The sequence below is a fragment of the Solea solea genome, chromosome 11 (genome assembly GCF_958295425.1).
Source record: "Solea solea chromosome 11, fSolSol10.1, whole genome shotgun sequence".
Classification (NCBI taxonomy): Eukaryota; Metazoa; Chordata; class Actinopteri; order Pleuronectiformes; family Soleidae; genus Solea; species Solea solea.
The window spans coordinates 6,289,993-6,309,313 of record NC_081144.1 but is presented as its reverse complement, the minus strand read 5'-3'; the positions used below and the strand labels follow the sequence as shown (position 1 = coordinate 6,309,313).

Below are 19,321 nucleotides of genomic sequence, written 5' to 3'. Positions count from 1 at the left end.
TAAACTAAGCTCTGTACATATATTTTACTTTCCTCTGTGTTGGGGTTTGAATGCATTTATCAATATTGTGCACATGTTTTTTATACGATCAGCGAATGGTCAGCTATCATCAGGTGACAAAACCATTGCTTTTGACAGTGGCTCATTTTTAATTCATCGCAACTCATCTCGTGTTTTCTGGGGAGATATCAATACCACAATAACACAATAACGGAGGGGCGTCTTCACGTCGTCGAGATCAATCGTGATGCGGGTTGAAGGCAGCAGCTCCAGTGCCATGTTGCTCATTGATCTTGAAAGTGAAAGATCTATTTCACATATAATGAACCCACAGTGTCGCGCTCGTGGCAGCTCAGTGACGAATGTTCCTCCGTGAAGGAAGAAGAACCATCGTCTTCACGTCAGGTGATCGATACATGACTCACCGTGGGACACAGACTGTGAGAGCCTGACACAAATGTCACAAAAGCCAAAGGGCAAGTTTGAATTTAGTTAATTTAGCTTATTCATCCCACTATACTGCAGAACTAACAAATTCAGTATTAACCGTTTGTGGGGAATCGGAGAGAATGTGAGAGGGTGGACAATTTTCTGATGTGTTTAATGGTGCATGAGTTACTGCAACTGTAATTAATGCTCATGAGAATGCAGAAAAATGGTGCCCTCTCCTGGACAACTAATACTATGTCACATAAGATAAAAAAATCTACTCAAGTACTGATCCTGTCACAATTTGCACATCTGCTGATTAAAGTCGGTATTTTTAAACTTCTATTCTATTTTGACTATGGTCAGCTATTCTTTACATTGTTGTGATTCAAATATTTCAACAATCAAAAGCATTTTTTGTTTTTAAGCTTTTCTACGTGTGTTTACGCTGATGAGCAAGCCTATGAATAAGACTAGGAAGTGATTGGTTTCAGACAGTAATCTACAGAATGTGACGAACAATGCATATGTAAAACGTCGCAGCATGTAAACACATTCTCAAAGCCTCCAAAATAAAATAAAAAACATGTAAATGACACGCTTAAAACTCAATTTTGACACGCATACATCATTTTCTTTGTTTTTTTTAAATAGTATCATTTGAAAGTTTCCAGGAGAAAAGAGCAACGATCAAGAGCAGCATTTAACCCTCTTATGGCCATCATGATAATCAGGCTGCCTGGATTTATTTTGATTTTATGGCTGCAGAATTGCAGAATTTTAAAGAGTGCTTCTGCTTCTTCTTTTTCTGAGATCATTTTCACTTTCAATATCTGGCAGTTATTGCTGCCAACTGTTGAGGAATTATGGTACTGAGACGCTGACGTGCTGGTGACTCTTGCCTGTGATTGGATGGTTGGTAATCAAGAGAAAACTCTAAAGTGTCTCTGTAATGTCGGCTCTTTCATTAATGAGTTGGACTTAATGTAATGAAATCAATGAAGCCCTGGCACAAAGGCTGGTTTCTGTTTTGTTTTTTTAGCCGCAGTCAGATAAATGTAGAGCTGATGGAGTGAACAGAGAGTGTGTGTGTGTCTGTGTGTGTGTGGGGGGGGGGGGGCAAACAGAGACAGAAAGTGAGACTATAGAGGGCAGTATCGAGTTGATGAGTCAGGAAATGTGCTGCAACATGCCCCCCCCCATATGAGTCATGCTGAGCTCATCTGTATCTGCAGCACAGGTAGTTACAAGTTAAAGCCTCCATGTGTGTAATGTGTCGTAATGGTAACTTTATTCAGCAGGAAAAACAATCACACTGTGGGTCTAACATAGCAGATCGTGTGGAGTCTCCTCCCTGGTATTTATAATCCTCTGTCATCCTGTCATCCAGCTCAGTGGAGCACAGAGGAAATGATATGAAATCATTATGGAGAGAGGAAGAGCATATAGTGTGGGTAATTTATGTCAACTTCACGCTTAGGCGAAGACAACCTTCTCATGATGATTCATGAATATTCACGCCATCTGAAGTAGGGCGGGCCATTATTTACGGATGATGAGTGGATGCTAAGTAGAGGCAAGTTGATGAAATCTATACCTTAGGATGTTCTGAGCGCTACATGTGATCTTTTTTTTTATCTTTTTAATTCCAGAGAAAGTTAATTGATAAAAAATCACACTTCCTTTTCTAATGAATTCCCCCAAAAACGCGACGATTTTTGTCTATTTGCTTAAGTGTGACTTAAGTGCATAGTAAAACTTGGCCATTAAACTAGGGCTGTAGCAATTACTCGATGTTTTTTGATTATTTTCTTTCTTCTTAAATGTGAATGGTGTTTGGTTTCTTTGCTCTATATAACAAATAAATAAACTAACGGTTAAAAACTGAATAATTTTGGTTTGCGGACAAAACAAGACACTGGAGAAACAGGTTTGAAAAACACTGATCAACATTTTTCAACATTTCGTGGACCAAACGATTACTCGATTCATTCTAGAGAATAATCGAGAGATTAATCGATTATGAAAATAATCATCGGTTGCAACAACATTAACCCTTTAACACCTAAGCTTTAAAATGTCAGGGTTTTTTTGCTTATTTTAACCATGAAAGGGCCAGAAAATGATCCTGTGAGTCAGTGCTTTTGCCCATTTTTCCAGAATAATTTCAAACTTTCAATATCTGCCAGTTATTTACAATTTAGTGCATGTAAAAAAACAATTAACTGCAAGTAAAAACACTGCAGTTGTACACAAACACCAGATTTGGCGTGTTAAATTTGAAATTTGAACAGTTTAAAACATATTTAAAACAACATTTGTTTGAGTCTTTGTCTTAATGTCCAAAAACAGGCCAACAAAATGGAAACTATGAACAGCGACAAAGACGCTGATTGGCTGGCTTCCTGCAAAAGCAAATACTCCTTGAAATAGACTAACAGTGACATAATACTACAGCTAAAGAACCTTGGTTAAAAGATGACTGTGTTGTACAGCGGGTCTATTAACTGAGCATTTTTTTGTAGGACAGACATTTGTCCAATTAGTCAAACAAAATGAAGGTGACGAGACTTCTTAATAATAAGGACAAGTGTGGATGTAAGTAGTACGACTCAGTGGCTGCGTCCGTGTGCAGCAGGGCAAGTAACACATGGGAAACGGTACAAAGGCAAGTCGAGATGAAAATAAAGAACAAATATAGAAGCCTCACAGAGAGATAGAGTGGGTGACTCATTCAAAGACTATCAAAGAGACAGCACACTTTTGCTTTAATAAGCCGTTTGCAGTGGTCCAGCTGTCATCCTCCTCTGAGCAGAGAATGCACATAAATACAGCCTGCACATGAATAAGTCAACAGGGGGGAAACGATGCTTCCAACTTATAAAAAAAAAAAAGGAGCATTTAAGTATCAACATGAAGCTTTAAATATTGTTTCTTGAGTTGTGTTCACTACGGCACAAGAACAGCTCTATAATTAACATTTCATATGCAACTGTGCAACACTGAGGTTTAATAAAGATTAGGGGGAAAATTTTAAAATATCACTGCAGTCAAATCACGTGAATTGGGCTCTCTCCATGTTCCTGTCAGTCATCACAGTGCCTTCATCTCATACAGCTTCTCATCCTTTTGCCCGGTGACTCTGTTAATTACAGCACGGGCTGCTTGTGTTTCAGACAATCGCAGACAGGGTTGTAATTTACGGGAAAATAACATTATTGTGCGTCAAATCTACAGCGCGAGTGGGCAAGAGTGCAGGAGGGAGCCTCCGCAGGGCACCAGCAGAGCGTTCTACACACACAGAGGGCCAGCCTCTGTGAGTGTGTAGAACAATGAAAGACGAAGTGAAGCTTCACATAAATAATCCACGTTAAGAGACTGTGTAGACGCTGACTGGAACAATGAGGGGAAAGTAAATCTGAGTATGTCTTTATATTAAAACTAGGGCTGAACAATTCAACGAAATGTTATCGAAACCTGGAATATGGCCAATACTGCATAAACATAACACACACATCATATTCTACAGACTACACAGATGTGCACAAATATCCCTTTTAGAGCTGCAGCTAACGATTATATTCATAATGGCTGAATCTGGCCAGTATTTTCTCGATTAATCAAGTAATCGTTTGGTCCATAAAATATCAACCAAAATGATTCCGTTTTAATGATTTCTTTGTTCTATGGAGCAAAGAAACCAGAAAATATTCATATTTAATAAGCAAAAACAATCAGAAATAAAAAAACACTCAAACTGATCAATTGAGTATCAAAATAGTTGACGATTCACTTTCAGCCCCAATTACTTTTTAGTAATTCTTTTAAATATGTTATTCAAATGAAAATGAGAATAATGGGTGTGTGTTTATAGGTCACATATACACGTCTTCTTATGTTTAGTAGTGATATAAAGTAGCAATAATTGTCCAGAAGTCACGAAATGAGACTGTTTTTTCTTTACTTTTTGTTCATACCTCCAAAAAAAGAGCCAATTAGTGGTGTTGACATTTTTTCGAAAAACGGTCTTGTGTGTTGTTTTTGGTTACAGACACGCGGCTGCATTTCACAGACAACATGACACAAAGTAGTGTACAAGGTCTAAGGAGGATTTACACGTCTATATCTCACTTTATGTCAACAAAATGCACAACATGATTGGTTGCAGCGATGTGCTCGAGACGGTATATATAATTAACAGATTTATTTATGTAACATTTAAAGTCAATATAATTAGCTGGGAGTTTATCGTGACTTATGAAAAGAACATCAAATGTCACGTTATTACTATAAATGATCTGATTTGAACACAGGACTAATTCATTCACATTCTTTGCACTCGCAACTTATCTCACAGGATTTGAAGTAGCCCTAAAATAGCAACAAACAAAAATGTGTGTGACACAGAGTAATTGCTCACATCATGTGAGAGTGGACTCATGATCACACTTAACTGCCCCAGTCCAATAGAATGGTGTGGCCAATTACTTCCTGTCTTGAGGCCTCTCTCCGCTGCTCATCACTGACCGTTCCCTCTGTGTGTGTGTTTGAACGCTTTCCCAAATGCAGTACAAACGTCATAAATAAACAAATATGTAGTGAATTTATAATGCTTTTGCCGAGTAACAAGAAATAGCAACAAGTTAAGTCAGTGTTTTCTCCGTGGGGCTCTCTTGCTTTGTTGTTTTTTTTTTTTTAAAGCTGGTTGAAGGAGCTGCAACATAGAAATCCTCCCACACTGAGCAGAGATCCTTCCCTGCACAGCTGCAAACGTGAAAGTCCCATCACATTTAATAATAGAAGAGTATAAGGATGTAAACAGCACACAGTGCTCAGAGTGCACAGCCTCCCGTCATCGTGCAGCACAGTGACAGAAATGGTGGGGGGGGGGAGGGTTCTCAACCGAAAGCAGAGAAATTAAGGAATAAAAATACTCTGCATGTGCATGGGAAGGAAGAGATTTAGAGGGAAAAGATGTGTGGGATGAAAAGGATGAAGAAGGAAAGAGTGTTTTATCAAAATCGCAATACGGCCTACTGCAATTTTCAAATCGCAGGGTGCGCAAAGAACTGTTAGATGAAAATATTGTCCTGACCTACACACATCTTATTCTACAGACTCTTTGTTTCTCACTCATACGTAGAAATATCACACAGTAACTGGGGATGGGACAATACCACTTTTCTGTGTCTGATACCGATATCAGCCTGATACAGTCATTTTAGACCATTTATGAACATATGAAGCTGTAAACAACACATTTCTGCTGAGTCATTCCTAAGACATCATTCTCCAACTGTGTCACAAAATATTGTTCTCCCGAAAAGGGGAAATAAACAGCCCAAACATGACTCAGCTAAAAATGCTTTTAAATGATTTTTTATTTACATTTTTACAGTGTGTGCATAGTGAACAGTGATCATTTTAAATATGTTATTCAAATAAAAATGAGAATAATTGTGTCAAAATTACAATTTCGGGTCCCAATTATATATTTACATAAAATTAGAGCTGAAACAAATACTCGATTAATTGATTGATTAAAGGTAATGGTCAACTATTTTGATAATTGATTAATCGGTTTGAGGGTTTTTTCATGATTAAAACAAGATTTCTGATTGTTTTAGCTTCTTAAATGTGAATATTTTCTGGATTCTTTGCTCCATATAACAAGGAAATCATTCAAACTGAATCATTTTGGTTTGAGGACAAAACAAGACATTCGAGAACATCATCATTTCCAGGTTTGCCACACACTGATGAACATTTTTTAAGGTTTTCTGGTATTTTATGGACCCAACTTTTAATTGATTAATCGAGAAGGAGGCACTGAATGATGAAAGTCAACGACCGAGTGTTTCAGAAAAGGAGGCTCCTCTTTTCTCTATAAAGCAAAACTACTACCTCACCAGAACACAATTACAACCCATAATGGGAAGAAAAAATATTCAATCCTCACTATTGTGTTTTTTTTTAAATATTTTTAGTGGTCTACAGATACTCAAGTGCTCATTCACTGAAGGCACAGAGCCGTGAAGCACACCATGGACACACCAGTCGCTCCTGCAGGAACATTGTCAGCTGTGACCAAGTGTTAAATCACCATCAGTCATGACATGAGACATCAATAGCGAGGGGAAGTTCAACAATTGCTGAATTCAAACACCAAGAAATGTGCTGTAGTGTTGTGTAAAAGTGAAAAGAAGACCGACACTGACACGTGACTGTAGAGTGAGAAATCTCAGTAATGAAAGACAAAGAAAAACAACCACTTTCTGCATTAAAGAAGGTGTCAGAAACAGACTGTAATGACAGACGGTGTCACAGGACAGGAGGTAAAGCTGCAGGAGATGGAAACAGCGAAACGTTGAATATAAGGCGACGTTTAGGAAAATTACTGGGTGGAGAAAAGCAAAGAAGAAAGAAGAGAATCCTATTATGAAATGACAGTTTTACTTCTTTTCTTTATGATTCATACATTCCATTAAGTCTCCCATTTCATATTAAATATTAAATGCTCCAAAACCTAAATTGAAGAAAATAGTTATTTCCAACAGTGTTAATGAGACAAGGACAAGTTTGATCTGAGACCAAGACTTTGAAGGATTGAGACAAGACCAAGACCTGGACAAGTCCACAGTTTCTATGTACATTTTCTATATGCCCTGCCCTAGTCGCAGTCTCAGTCTTGGTCTTGTTAGGGTCTTGAGGTCTTGAATACAGCACTAGAACATTTTGCCACAGTTGTAACATTTTATTGCTACAAGACTGTTTTTAAATGTTTTTAGAAACATCTTATGAGGTTCACAACTCGTTCTGTTGTATTCATATTCAATGACAATAACATATTTCTGATTATATGATGACATGTATGATGTCAACGCCAAGATAGAGTGAAAAGTGAGATATGTAAAAACACACTTACTCTGCACTGACTTTCATTCACTCTTAACCATAACCAGTTAATGCCAAACACTAACCTTCTTAACCATAACCACAATTCAAATCTCAGCCCTTAAATAATCGGTTACATTGAAATATAATTCTGCCTCGTTAGGACCAGGTTTTGGTCTCCATGAAGTGTACGAGTCCCGTTTTTTTTTTTTTTTTTACTGTGACATTGTCGTCTAAAGTGTAAATCTTTTATCTTACACTTTCGACGCCCTGAACATCACACACGTCGGTCAGTCAGTCAGTGCAGGAAAGCGCACATTCGCGTTTTGGTCCTTTTTTTTTCTCCAGAAATGATTATAGTACGGGACGAAAAACTTGGCCAAAGAAACCTCTCAAATCTCACTCTTCTTCCTCCGGCGGTTTGAAATGAATTGACGCAGTTAAAGCTCAGACAGAGTCAGTGAAACATGTGTTGTTAGAGTACACTACCTTCTCTGTTGTTGTCTTCAGGCGAGCGTCTCGAAGTGAATGAGTTGGTGATGCTGCTGCTGCTGCTGCTGCTACTGCTGCTGTGTGTGTGTGTGTGTGTGTGTGTGTAGCAGCAGCGGGGATGAATGAATGGATGCTGCGCAGCCTAGCAACCACACGACCGTAAACCGACTGCGAGAATGTGCCCGTGTAGCAACGACGAGCAAACCGTCAATAATTCGGGCCCGAGCACGAAAGTGCCAGGGCAGAAACAAACCTATTGTTTTTCTTCAAAATATTATTATCATTATTATACATTAAACATTCTTCTCATTTGCTTCAATTTTGACGAAACTGTCCCGATTTTTTTCGGGACAATTTTTGACCAAACCGGAAGTCGGCTATGTTGGATTTGGTGTCCATCTTGGTAAATGGTCTATAGGGCTTTTCTAGTCTTGGTGACCACTCAAAGCTGGTTTACTCTACAGTTTTGCCATTCACCCATTCACACTTGCCCAAGGACACATTGGCATGTAGACTAGCGGAGCTGGGAATCTAACACACATCCTTCTAGTTGAAAGCTCTACCACTGTGTTACCTAGTGATTTTTTTACACGAATGAGGATTAGGGCCACATATGATCGTTTTTTGTAAACAAAATTGAAAAAAAAAGAATTCTGAGACAAAAGTCAGACTTTGAGAAGAAAAAGGTCAGAATTAAAACAATCAGAATTTCAGAATCTCAGGAAAAAGTCAGTATTTTGAGGGGAAAAAAGTTAGAATTTGTGGAAAACAGTCAGAATTCTGACTTTAATTTCACAATTCTGAGGAAAGTCAACATTTTAAGAAAAAAAGTCAGAATAGAAAAAAGTCATTAATCTTTTTTATATTGATTCCAATTTTTTTTCCAATTTTGGCTAAATTGTATATACATAAAGAAAATGCATACATATACCACCATGTTCGTCCTTTTGTGAGTACCAAAAAAATAAAAAATATTGTATATTATTGTATAATTCCCAAATCTACACTTGCCAAAATGACATTTCTAGCTATTTAAATACAGTCATCCACAATATATGTAGATATAGTAAAATAACTCTTGTATTTTCTTTGGCAGACCCATAATTCACTATATCAATATTGTATTACAACATTTAATGCAGCAGATAATAAGAAACCGTTTGGATGAAATATCTCAGTACCTGAGACTAAAGGTGAGATGCATCAAATTTCATCTTCAATATCTCATATCACCTCAAATTATGGACAAAAGATTACTTTAATGTTCAGAAATGTTACTGCATAATTGGTCAGTCATCACAATGACTATATTACACCAAGAACAGAAAAAAATAGCATTGTTAGTGTCGCAGTTTTTACATTAAAGGTAGTCATTACAGCACTGGCTGCTACAACAAATCATTGGATGCACAGAAGTGTTGGCGGCAGACTGAAATAATTCTGTTCATAATTCAACAAAAACACTTCACTGTCATACGATATATATAGTAGTAATTTATTCATGTACAGTGTAAAAAGAAAAGAAAAGAGGAAAATAAGAGAACACAGATTTCTGTCATATATCATTTTATTTATTTGTTATATTTGTGCGTTTGCAGCCTAATCCATAATACATTGAGGCAAAAATCAGAGTATGTCAATCTTGTACCACAACACGTTAAAACTGATTTGCATACTCTTTGGGTAACAGTAGACCTACAGCACCCTCTAGTGCATTCCCTATGTAAATGGGTCACTTTGTAGTGCAGCATTTGTGTAGAGAGAGTTGAGTTGCACCATCTTGGCTTAAAAATGGCACATGAAAAAAAAAAATCCTCCATATAGCTCAAGTGTTCATCAGGCCTAAAATTCTGAATTCCTTATCGGTCAGTATCAGAGGAGAGCTCAGCTCTCACCGTATCTGAGACATCTCTTCCAGGAATGGCGTCTTCCTGCAGCCTGTGCAAAGCTGATCCATCCACAGAGGAGCCTCATGCTGCAGTGGGGTGCGGCGTGGGTAGAACGTGAAGTCGTGGTCGTAATTCAAAAGACAGCTCAGCGAAGCCATGTAGATGTCTGAGAAGCGACACAGACGCCTGGAGAAGTAGGTGGGGTTGTGGCATGTTCTGAAGATGCTGCCAAACTGAGGGTTGAACAGGTTCTTTGTCATTATCCTGGAACAGAAAAACATTTGGGTCAAAGGTGATGTGATTTAAAGTAACACAGTAAGTGGAAGCTTACTATGCTAAAATAGAACAACTCCAGGTTCTTCCATCGCATAGACCCGATGTCTAAACCAATAAAGTAGAAGGAGGAAATGGCTGAGAGAGTGGGGCAGAGGAAGCAGAGGAAGCAGAGGGTTGTGTTAATGTCCGTTGTGGATGCAAAGGCCACTGTAGATACACCTGGTAAAGTGAGGGGTGAGTGATAGAGGCTTCAATTTGTGGCACTTTAAAGTCTTGGCATTCCTGCACACTGGACAGTTTCCCCCCACAGTTGACAAATAGTATTGTTTGTTACTGCCGTAAAATATACGGCTCCGTAACATGCACTTGTGGACAAGTCAACGATAGCTGGGAACTCTGAAGCTTCTAATGTGCAAATAACAATGTCTTCAGATGCAGGTAGAGTAGCCTATGTTACAGCATTTTAAACAAATATTACAGATACATTGTTTTATTCGACGTCAAGAATGACAAAAGAACGGCTATATAAACTATTTGCTCATTCATCAGGGGAGAGGTTACTTCAATTACAAGGCCTGACACATAGCAAGGTCAAACGCACTAGATATGGACAATAAGCAAACTATTTACACTTAATAGTCCAACGATAACAGGATCCAAGGTTCCCACACCTTGGTTGATATCAAATACAAGTACTTTTCAAGGACTCTCCAGGACCAATTCCCTCAAAATTCAAGGGCCAAATGTGCTGACACAGCTTAAGAAGGGAGGGCGACTTGAATCGTCCACTTGTATTGATTTGCAGCTGGCTAAGTGATTGTCCTTGGGATCTTGGAATTTGCATTTCCCAGACATCACGTAATGTTAATGTTACGGGCTCATTGTTGTTTTATGTCAATCATGACAGTTTGTTCTGCGTAGGCCTGGTAGGTCTACGTACATCAAGGAATGCAGGGCACATGAAACAGTAGGTGCAACCTCACAAACAAGGGAGACTAAAACAGATGCAGGGCCACAGGGTTCACTGGGTGGAGGTGAGGACTAGGTGAGGCACTCACCTGAGTTCTTCTCGCTCGTTCTGCCATTCCTGAAAAACTTGTTTGGAGTCTGGGTCTCGGTGTGTCTACAACAATGAGGAGAACACAATGAACAAACCGAGGTCTACTATACCACACCTCCTTTAACATGATCCTTAACTTAAGGTCAACGTCTGTTTTCTTATAACCCTCAAACACCAGTTGGAGTTGGTCTAGAAGGCAGTTTTCTGTTTGCTATGTCATGTTTGTTATTTAAACACTGCTGGGATTAAATCCTCACCTGTAGTTGCTCCAGCAGGCCGGTGAGAGCCTGAAGCCAGGTGAGGTTCAGCGCATACCGCTCTGTGCATACCACTTTGGTTTCCAGCTCCAGCTCAGGTACGATGGCCCCAGTACGCCAGCCGTGTCGCAACGTCAGGTCCTGCAACAGAGTGTGAAATTGCTTCGGTCAACTTAATCGTATAATCGTTCTTTGAATATCTTGTAAGAAGGTGACATCTTCAGAAAAGCCCAGAAAAACCCCACACGCATACAGGTTTCACCAGGCTTTTAATCAGAGTTCTGAAGAGAATCAGAAGTTTGCCCGAGCCTGACTAAAGATGACAGACAGCGCAGATAGTGCAGCCTGTTTTGTTCCACTTGAGTTAACTCCAGTTCCAAAATAAAGGTGATGTACAGTGACCGGGTTAATTCAGTTCATGTTAACACACAGTATTTTTATCTACAGCTTCATGAACGTATGCTGCAAAATCATTCAGCATATTTAAATTATCTTTAATGTGTCTACATGAGACTTGAAACTGGTAACTGTGTTGCTGTTGGTTTATGATTCACTTAACAATCCTGTGCAAAAATAGCATTTGTGCTTCTTTTTTCCCCCTGTGCATGTCTTGTGTAAAGGATTTTGTGTCCTTGATTGCTTCCTTGCTTTCTTTACACAAAGGTTGTGTTTTTAAGCCGAGCATGTGTTCGTGTACGTGTTGCACGTCCAGCATGTCTGAAACAATAACACACAGTCTGTGCTTCCCTCTGGTGTTCGAAATGTTTTCTTTGCAGGCCACACCCAGAGTGCCACAATGGAAGCTTTCTGAATTGTGCAATAGGTGGAGACAGTGAGCATTTGGCAGCGGTGTGCGTGTGAGGTTCAAAAATGTGTGAGGAGGAATTACAACTGGAGTTTATATATAAATAAATAAATGAATGCATACATAATAAACCATAACTATAAATCCCACATGGAATGCAATGATGAAAAGTGAAATGTATTAAAAACACTGGGAAAAAAAGGCAGGTTAAGTATAAACTCAAGCCCGACAGCAGATTCATCCTTTGTTATAGAGATTGTTGTTTGAAACTTACGGCCAAGTCACTGTAAAGGTGATCTCCAAAGTAAAGCACCTTCGACCCGCGCCAGCCTGTCAGCTTGAGAAAGTCAACCAGGTTTCCCTGCAACACAAAGCAAAACCACAAACCACAAGCTCTTCTGTTTAGAACATTCAGGTACACGGAGTACACAGAGTACACAGAGTACAGCATGTACAAACACAGCTGTTCACGCAGGTGATCTGAATAAAAACACGGACCTGTTTGTAGATCTGTCCTTTGTCCAAACTCTTGATCTTCTCCCATCGAAGGTCTCCGTTGCTATCCAAGCGTCTGAAAGGCCTGTCACGAGGAGAAGCACTTGTTGAGCACTTCTTTGTTGTAATGCGACATGAAATTGTTTCCAAATATTTAACTCACTTGATACAATCAGTGAAGAAATGAGGTTTGTCCGCCTGGACAATGATAACATCAAAGAAGTCTCTCCAGTCTTTTCCCACCATGTGTATCATTCCTTTATCACTGGAGACAGGAGAAAAAAAAAACCACAGATGGTACAACAGAATGCCACAAAACTGCCAGCTCTCGTCGTGAACATGCGAGGAATCAGACACAATGACGCTTACACAAAGCTGAACGGGCTGTTGGTGATGAGGAAGAGTTTCTTTCCCTGACTGACCAGCCGGTGCAAAACGGCATCCGTCTCTTCTCCTCTCAGAATGTACTTGTCTATGACGAAAGAGGAGGAAATCTTAGAAGGTTAGAAGTGTTGCAGGCGTGGAGCCCCATGCATCAGCGGCAAAAACTTGTGAATGAATAACAAATGTGACTTCTTACCCAGATCTTGCATGACCCATTTGTACATGAAGCCTTTGAGGTGAACCATGCCGATCGCTTCCTGTGGATTAAATAAGTGTTGGATGTTTGTTACAGATCTGTGGTACTCAATATTTAAATTTTGCATAAAGTAGAAAGAACTGTCCAAGTAGGACAGAAGCAAATGTTTCAAATTTACTATTTAAATTGCATTATTATTATTATTATTATTATTATTATTATTATTATGGTACTAAAAACTGTGCAACCGACGGAATGCACCTTGACATGTTCATTTAAGCAATAGTACATATTATTATTCCAGTAATAGACACATTTACATTGCTGTAAGTAGTAGAAGTAGTAGTTTATGGTGCAATTGTAAAGTCATGCTGTGTTTTGATGACGACATCTCTGGAAACATTTCCAGCCGGGTTCTATCTCTTATGAAGAAACGGACCGTGTGCAGAGCGCAGTAACTGGAAACCTCTGCAAAAACATGACGGAAAAGGCAGCCATTGTTCCTTCTTCCACTGATGAGAGACTGTTGGAGTTGTTTTTTTCCCCACTGATCAGCAGATTCCTGAGCTTCCAGCAGAACTATCACAGTGTGTGAGAACCACGGATCAAATTGGACCTGTGTGTAAGTGTGTGAGTGTAGTATTAAATACCGTGAGAGAGTCACGAGGAAACACTCACAGAAACATCTTTGAAGAGGTGAACTGGATCATAGTCAATGTCATTGGTGACGAAAAAATCGTTTGCCACAGCCATTAAAGTCATCTCGGGGATGGAGAAGATGTCCATGTACTGCTTCACTCTCGGACCCTGTGAAAGAAAATCGTTTGTATTGCATGTTAACACCTCCTGCTTGTTTACAATCACATTTCCACAGCCATCTCTGCTCACCGAGAGACTGCCAGGCTTCCAAACGAGACAAGAGTCACACCACACAATATTTGGATAAGACTGCTTCAATGAGGACTAAACAATGGAGGGGCAAACTTCCTGTTGCAGGAAACCAATTTTAAAGTCCTGATGTACCAAACTGTACCAAACATCCGAACCCAAACTGCTCCCTAATCAGGAAACAGATTAGATTACACTAAACGTTCATTACAGATTTTCTACTTTTCTTCACTGATTTACAACTTGTAAAAGAAACATCAATAATACAGAGTTCCTGGCATCAATATTGAAGGGGGCAGAAGCTCGAGATTGCAATGAGATTACAAAAGTCACGCTCAGGTCTTGTGCAACGAGCAGGCACTGTGGACAGAAACAGATTAAATGCTGATGTGCTTCTCGATCAGCGACATGATGAGATTACCACGGATAAACTGAGCCAACTGTCAAATGTCTGAAAGCAGAGTGCAGCGTCGGGCAGCTCCCTCCACCAAAACTTTTGTTTACTGTTATTACAAAACATCCACAGCCAGTGTTTATACTCTGCAAGGAAAGAAAAATACCGTCCTCACCTTTCCATAAAAGCCACTGTCCTGCTGCAGGGGGACATGGAACGTTCCCCCGAAGAGCTGAAGGACCTCCTCGTCCGAGAGTGGACTCAGTCCGCTGGCAAAATGAAACAAGACAACAAAATAGTGGGTTTGCTTTCATCAGCAGTGACGTTAACCCAAAAGTTAAATAAACTTAATGTAGCGTGCAGTTTATGCACCAAAGCCAGCTATTAAGAAGCATGGCTACATGGCCGTGGAAACTCACCGATACACAGTTCCTGGCTGGATATAATGGAAGGCATCAATCTTCATCAGAAGACCCTGTTTTAAAAAAACAAAGATTTCTCCATCATGACTGACTTTATTTAAAGCCAAAATGTATAGACTTGCAAATAGTGATTTTAATAGTCTACCTTTTGGATGTCGTAGTGAAGACCTCGAGCGGCAAAGTTGTTAATGTAATCATATTTGCGGATGCCTTCAGGGTACTGTCGGGAGAGGAAGGGGTAAAATAAATCATCTGTGAATTCATGTGAATATAACACAGCTGGAACAGCAGTGCGGACGGAGGAACGCACCTTGAAGTGCTCAATGAGAAAGTCTTTTGCCGTGTTGTAGATCATTGTGTTGAGAGCGTTGGAGTACAGAGCCAGTGTGTAGTCATAGTCAAAGCCGTAGATGTCCACCTCGCCCAGGCTCACCTCGTTGTTTGCGTAGATGGCCGCGGAGTTGAGGGTCTTACACGCACCTGGTGGGAGCAGCTCTGACCCGGGGAAAACACATGACCTTTTCTCAGGGTTAGTGATTCAGAGTAAAAACACACATCAAATCAGACAAAATAAACGTTTATTTGGCAGAAGGTAGAACTGGGTCGTGGGTCTGTAAAAGAAAATCTGTGACCTCTTATATTACAAAGCTGAATGAGCATGCACTTCTGCAGGAAAGACAGAAGTGACTCTGCTGCTGTTTTCGCTTCAGTGAAGTTGGCAGCCTCACTGCGCGTTGCATAATCTGTGCTTCTAAGATGTCAACTGGCTCGTTACTGTTGCCGAGTTGTTCCACACAGAACATTGTGTTCTTTGCAGTGCGTACAGAATCAAGAGTATTTTTTTTTCTGCATAGCCGAATGAGAGTTAAAGGGCATTGGTTTGTTGTTCCATTTTTTTTTCCCGCCCTGTCGGTTTTACCAAGCGCTATTTTTGATAAGCAGAAAAGCCATGCGACTGCCACATGGACACAGACCAAACAAAACTGTTTACAATCTGTGCCTGAAAGTGCCTCTGATGCCCAGGCTGGAGTGTTAGCTCAGGACTGTCAACAGCAGCAAGTGGAACATGTTGGCGTTTTGTCCTGAGGGAGTTTAAGTTAGGATCGATGACAGTAGCTAGGGCAAGACGACATGTACCAACCAAACCCAATGCTTTTTTTTTCCCCTTTTGCAGTTGGAAAAGCCTCTACAAGCATATTTCAAAAGCGCTGGTGTATGACTTTACTAAGTTCCCTGCTTTACACAAATGCAGACACTGACGGAAAGAAATATCAACAGGTAAACACCTGCACTAAAAACGCTATTGATTACTGAGGAGAGAAGAAAATAGATTCAACAAAACCAGTTTGTGTATCACCATTTCATACTATTTAATTGACACGGACTTGTCATGATAATACACCAGTAATAAAAAGAAGAAATCCACAAGAAAGTACTTTTGTTTTGTTACTTTAAAGTGTATTTTGCTTGTCCATATTTTCTCATATACTTTTTCAAGACAGGGCTTTTTGTAGAAACTGAGCATTTATCGTTTATTATCATTATTCTGGTGAATGTTTCTAATACCAAATGAAGCTCTAAAAATGGAACTGGGTGGAACACAGAAAAGTCAATATTTTGTTTTGCGATGTTTATCTTCTTGGTGGTATGAAGTTTAATGTGTACATGCGTCACACACTCAAAATCTGTTTATAATGCATTATTTTGGAAGCACTGCTTTGTTTTCAGTGAACTTTATATATATATATATATATATATATATTATATATATATACACATATATATGTTATATTTAATTTTTTATTTAACCTTTTTCACTTCATGTAACATTATTGCAATATTTATAAAAAAAAGTCTGTATATTATCTTTTAGTCTTTATATGATCTATCATTCATTTTGAGTGACAAAAAAGAAGTATCTTTATTTGCTAAACTCAGTGCTGCTGCACTAATGTGAATAATAACACAAGGTAGAGTACATATTAATATTTTATTGGCATTTCATCTCTTGCCTTAATAAATCAGCCATGTTCACTGTTAGCAGTTCCAATTGCAAATTAGATAAAAAATACATTTTGATTAATAATAACACACTGGAATGCTTTCATGAAATTCATGGTTCACATACAAAAATCTATATTTTTCATGCAACATTTTTACCACACTTATTTTTATTTATCTTTTGTTTTGTCAGCTAATACAACAGTAACTTTAAGTTTTTACTTATTTATCTACACTGAGAAATGCATTTGCTGTGCTTAACAACACATCAGTATCTATATTCGCCGTGTTTGTTGTTGTTGCAGTGTGTATTACCCTCTATGTTCACGGTTAGCAGGTATTATTGCTCATACATACACAACATTTGCAATACAATATAATAACACATTGCAATGCTTGATTACTCATGGTTAACACACAAAATCTATATTTTTCATGCTTAAGTTTTCCTGCACTGTTTGTTTTTGACAGATAAAACAGTAGTAACTTCAAACTTTTTACTTGTTTATCTACACTGAGAAATGCATTTGCTGTGCTTAACTACACATGCAGTATTTATATTTCTCATGTTTATTGTGTATTATCCTCTTGTTTTGATCAATAAAACAACACAAAAAAGAAAAGGACACTTCAACCACTGCAGTATATATTATAAATAATAGCACTGCAATGCTCAACTGTTTATTCTTCATATGCAATATTTATTTTCCCACTTGTGGGCTGCAGTGTTAAGTTTATTAGGAATAACAGCATCCATCTGGATGTATGTATGTGCAGCATGTGTGTTCTTTGTTCACTGTTGACAGGATTCGGGGCTGTTTTCAGATGAAATAGAGGAACTTGCATGAGAACAAATAGTCCCAGTGTTCGCCTCACGTTCTGACTCGTCTACGACTGCGGTTTTTAAGTGTCAAATTAAACCAATAATGAGATTAACGACGAAGGAAGTGGAAGTAGTAGCAGCAGCAGCAGCAGCTCCGACAACAGTCTGCCCAAAACTGGATATTTGGAGAGAGAGGGAGAAGGGGGGCAACTGTCTCCCCTCCCTCACTGAACAAAATGTCTCCACTTCTCCACTTGCAGCTGAATATCGTGGACGTGCTGACGTGGTGAGAGTGAGATACACTCTGGGTGAAAAAGTGGTCTGAGTGTGTGTGTTTTCCTGGAGGGAGCCTATGTGCTTACCTTGGACTAGCCGTTTCATGTCATTGTACCGCGACCACAGGTAAGACCTCTGGTCCATGGGCGCTGCCGTGGAGGTGTAGCGCCGTCCTCTCTCGGCACCGACGCCGGGGGCGCCCACGGGCTTCTTGGGTCGCTTCTTTAGGCCGGGGGGAGGCTCGCTGTTGCAGGACGAAGGCACGTCGGACCTCGGCCTGTCGGAGTCTGACGTGCCGCAACTTTGTTTGCCCCGTCCGGACGCACTGCATGTGCTGGACAGTCTGCTTAATTTGGTGGACCTGACAACAGGAGGAACCCTCTGGTTCCCCGTGGTCCACAGTGTGCGGGTCAACGCTGTGCCCAGTGTCTTCACAGACATGTTTCCATCAGCGGTGTAAACACGTCTCTATCTGAATTTTGCTGCTCCTGCAAACCAGCAGATGAAAACATGCCCCCGCTTGTCAGCCCCGCCCCGTGGAGAGGGGTCCCATACGTCACCGAGGGCGGGGCGTTCTCCCCCCCGCAGCCAATCAGAAGCAGATATGCCGCTGTATCTATGATCACAACATTGGGCGGGTGCTGTACTTGCATGTTGTTTTCTCTGTATTTCCAGCTTCGAAATAACGTGTGGAGGTGCAGATAATTCTGACACGTAATGAGAAGTTTTAGCTTTAATGAGCCCGTGTTTAGCGACAACACACTGTAAAACATCCATTACAAATGAGCTGCATCATAAATGTTAAATGAATGTGAGAAAAGTATCAAATATCCAAAAGTACTTGGTGCAAGCCAAGTCCTCTGAGTGTTACACACACACTTATACTAAAAGTGTACCACAGTGAACATACACAGTGTTTCTATAGTTGTAATAAAACACTGTTTATAGTGTATAGTATATATAAGTTTCAGAGCAATGCTGACATTTTTTAACAGAGTTATCTACACGACAAAAATGTTGAAAAATCCCTTAAATTTCCAAGGTTAACAACTGATTCTAATCCAGATCATAATTATTATTATTATTATTATTGTTACTATTATTATTCATATCATATAATTGCCATTATTATTATGCTATAATTACAAATAAATAACATTTTAGTTCTATAAACATGTCATCACTGACTCAGAAATGTCTAATTTGTCTAATGTCTAACTTGCTGTTTATCTGTTCCTGGTCTCCCCTCTGTCTCTAACTCACCTCCCTCTTGTCCTTTCTCTCCCCTCTTTCCGTCTCCCATTTTTCGATCTTTCCTTAGGCAGAGGCCATCTAGATTC

At 39.5% G+C, this 19,321-nt stretch overlaps 2 protein-coding genes across 2 annotated transcripts in view; both read right to left on the bottom strand.

Moving 5' to 3' along the window:
• Positions 1-7,862, bottom strand: part of LOC131468438 (rap1 GTPase-activating protein 1-like) — a 59,831-nt gene extending 51,969 nt beyond the window's left edge. Inside the window, exon 1 of the mRNA XM_058642690.1 lies at positions 7,813-7,862. The gene's annotated coding sequence lies outside the window, so the exon portion shown is untranslated. The remainder of the gene's footprint in view (positions 1-7,812) is intronic.
• A 1,502-nt stretch (positions 7,863-9,364) lies between these two features.
• nt5dc2 (5'-nucleotidase domain containing 2) lies at positions 9,365-18,484 on the bottom strand. Its single transcript, XM_058643908.1, has 14 exons — positions 18,068-18,484; positions 15,192-15,376; positions 15,027-15,101; positions 14,879-14,934; positions 14,635-14,728; positions 13,856-13,984; positions 13,178-13,238; positions 12,967-13,069; positions 12,761-12,862; positions 12,601-12,682; positions 12,377-12,463; positions 11,298-11,438; positions 11,039-11,103; positions 9,365-9,968 (listed from the first exon to the last, which is right to left on the bottom strand). The coding sequence occupies exons 1-14, from the start codon at positions 18,420-18,422 to the stop codon at positions 9,707-9,709; spliced, it is 1,797 nt and encodes a 598-aa protein (XP_058499891.1). The 5' UTR covers positions 18,423-18,484; the 3' UTR covers positions 9,365-9,706.
• Between the last annotated feature and the right edge of the window lie 837 nt (positions 18,485-19,321).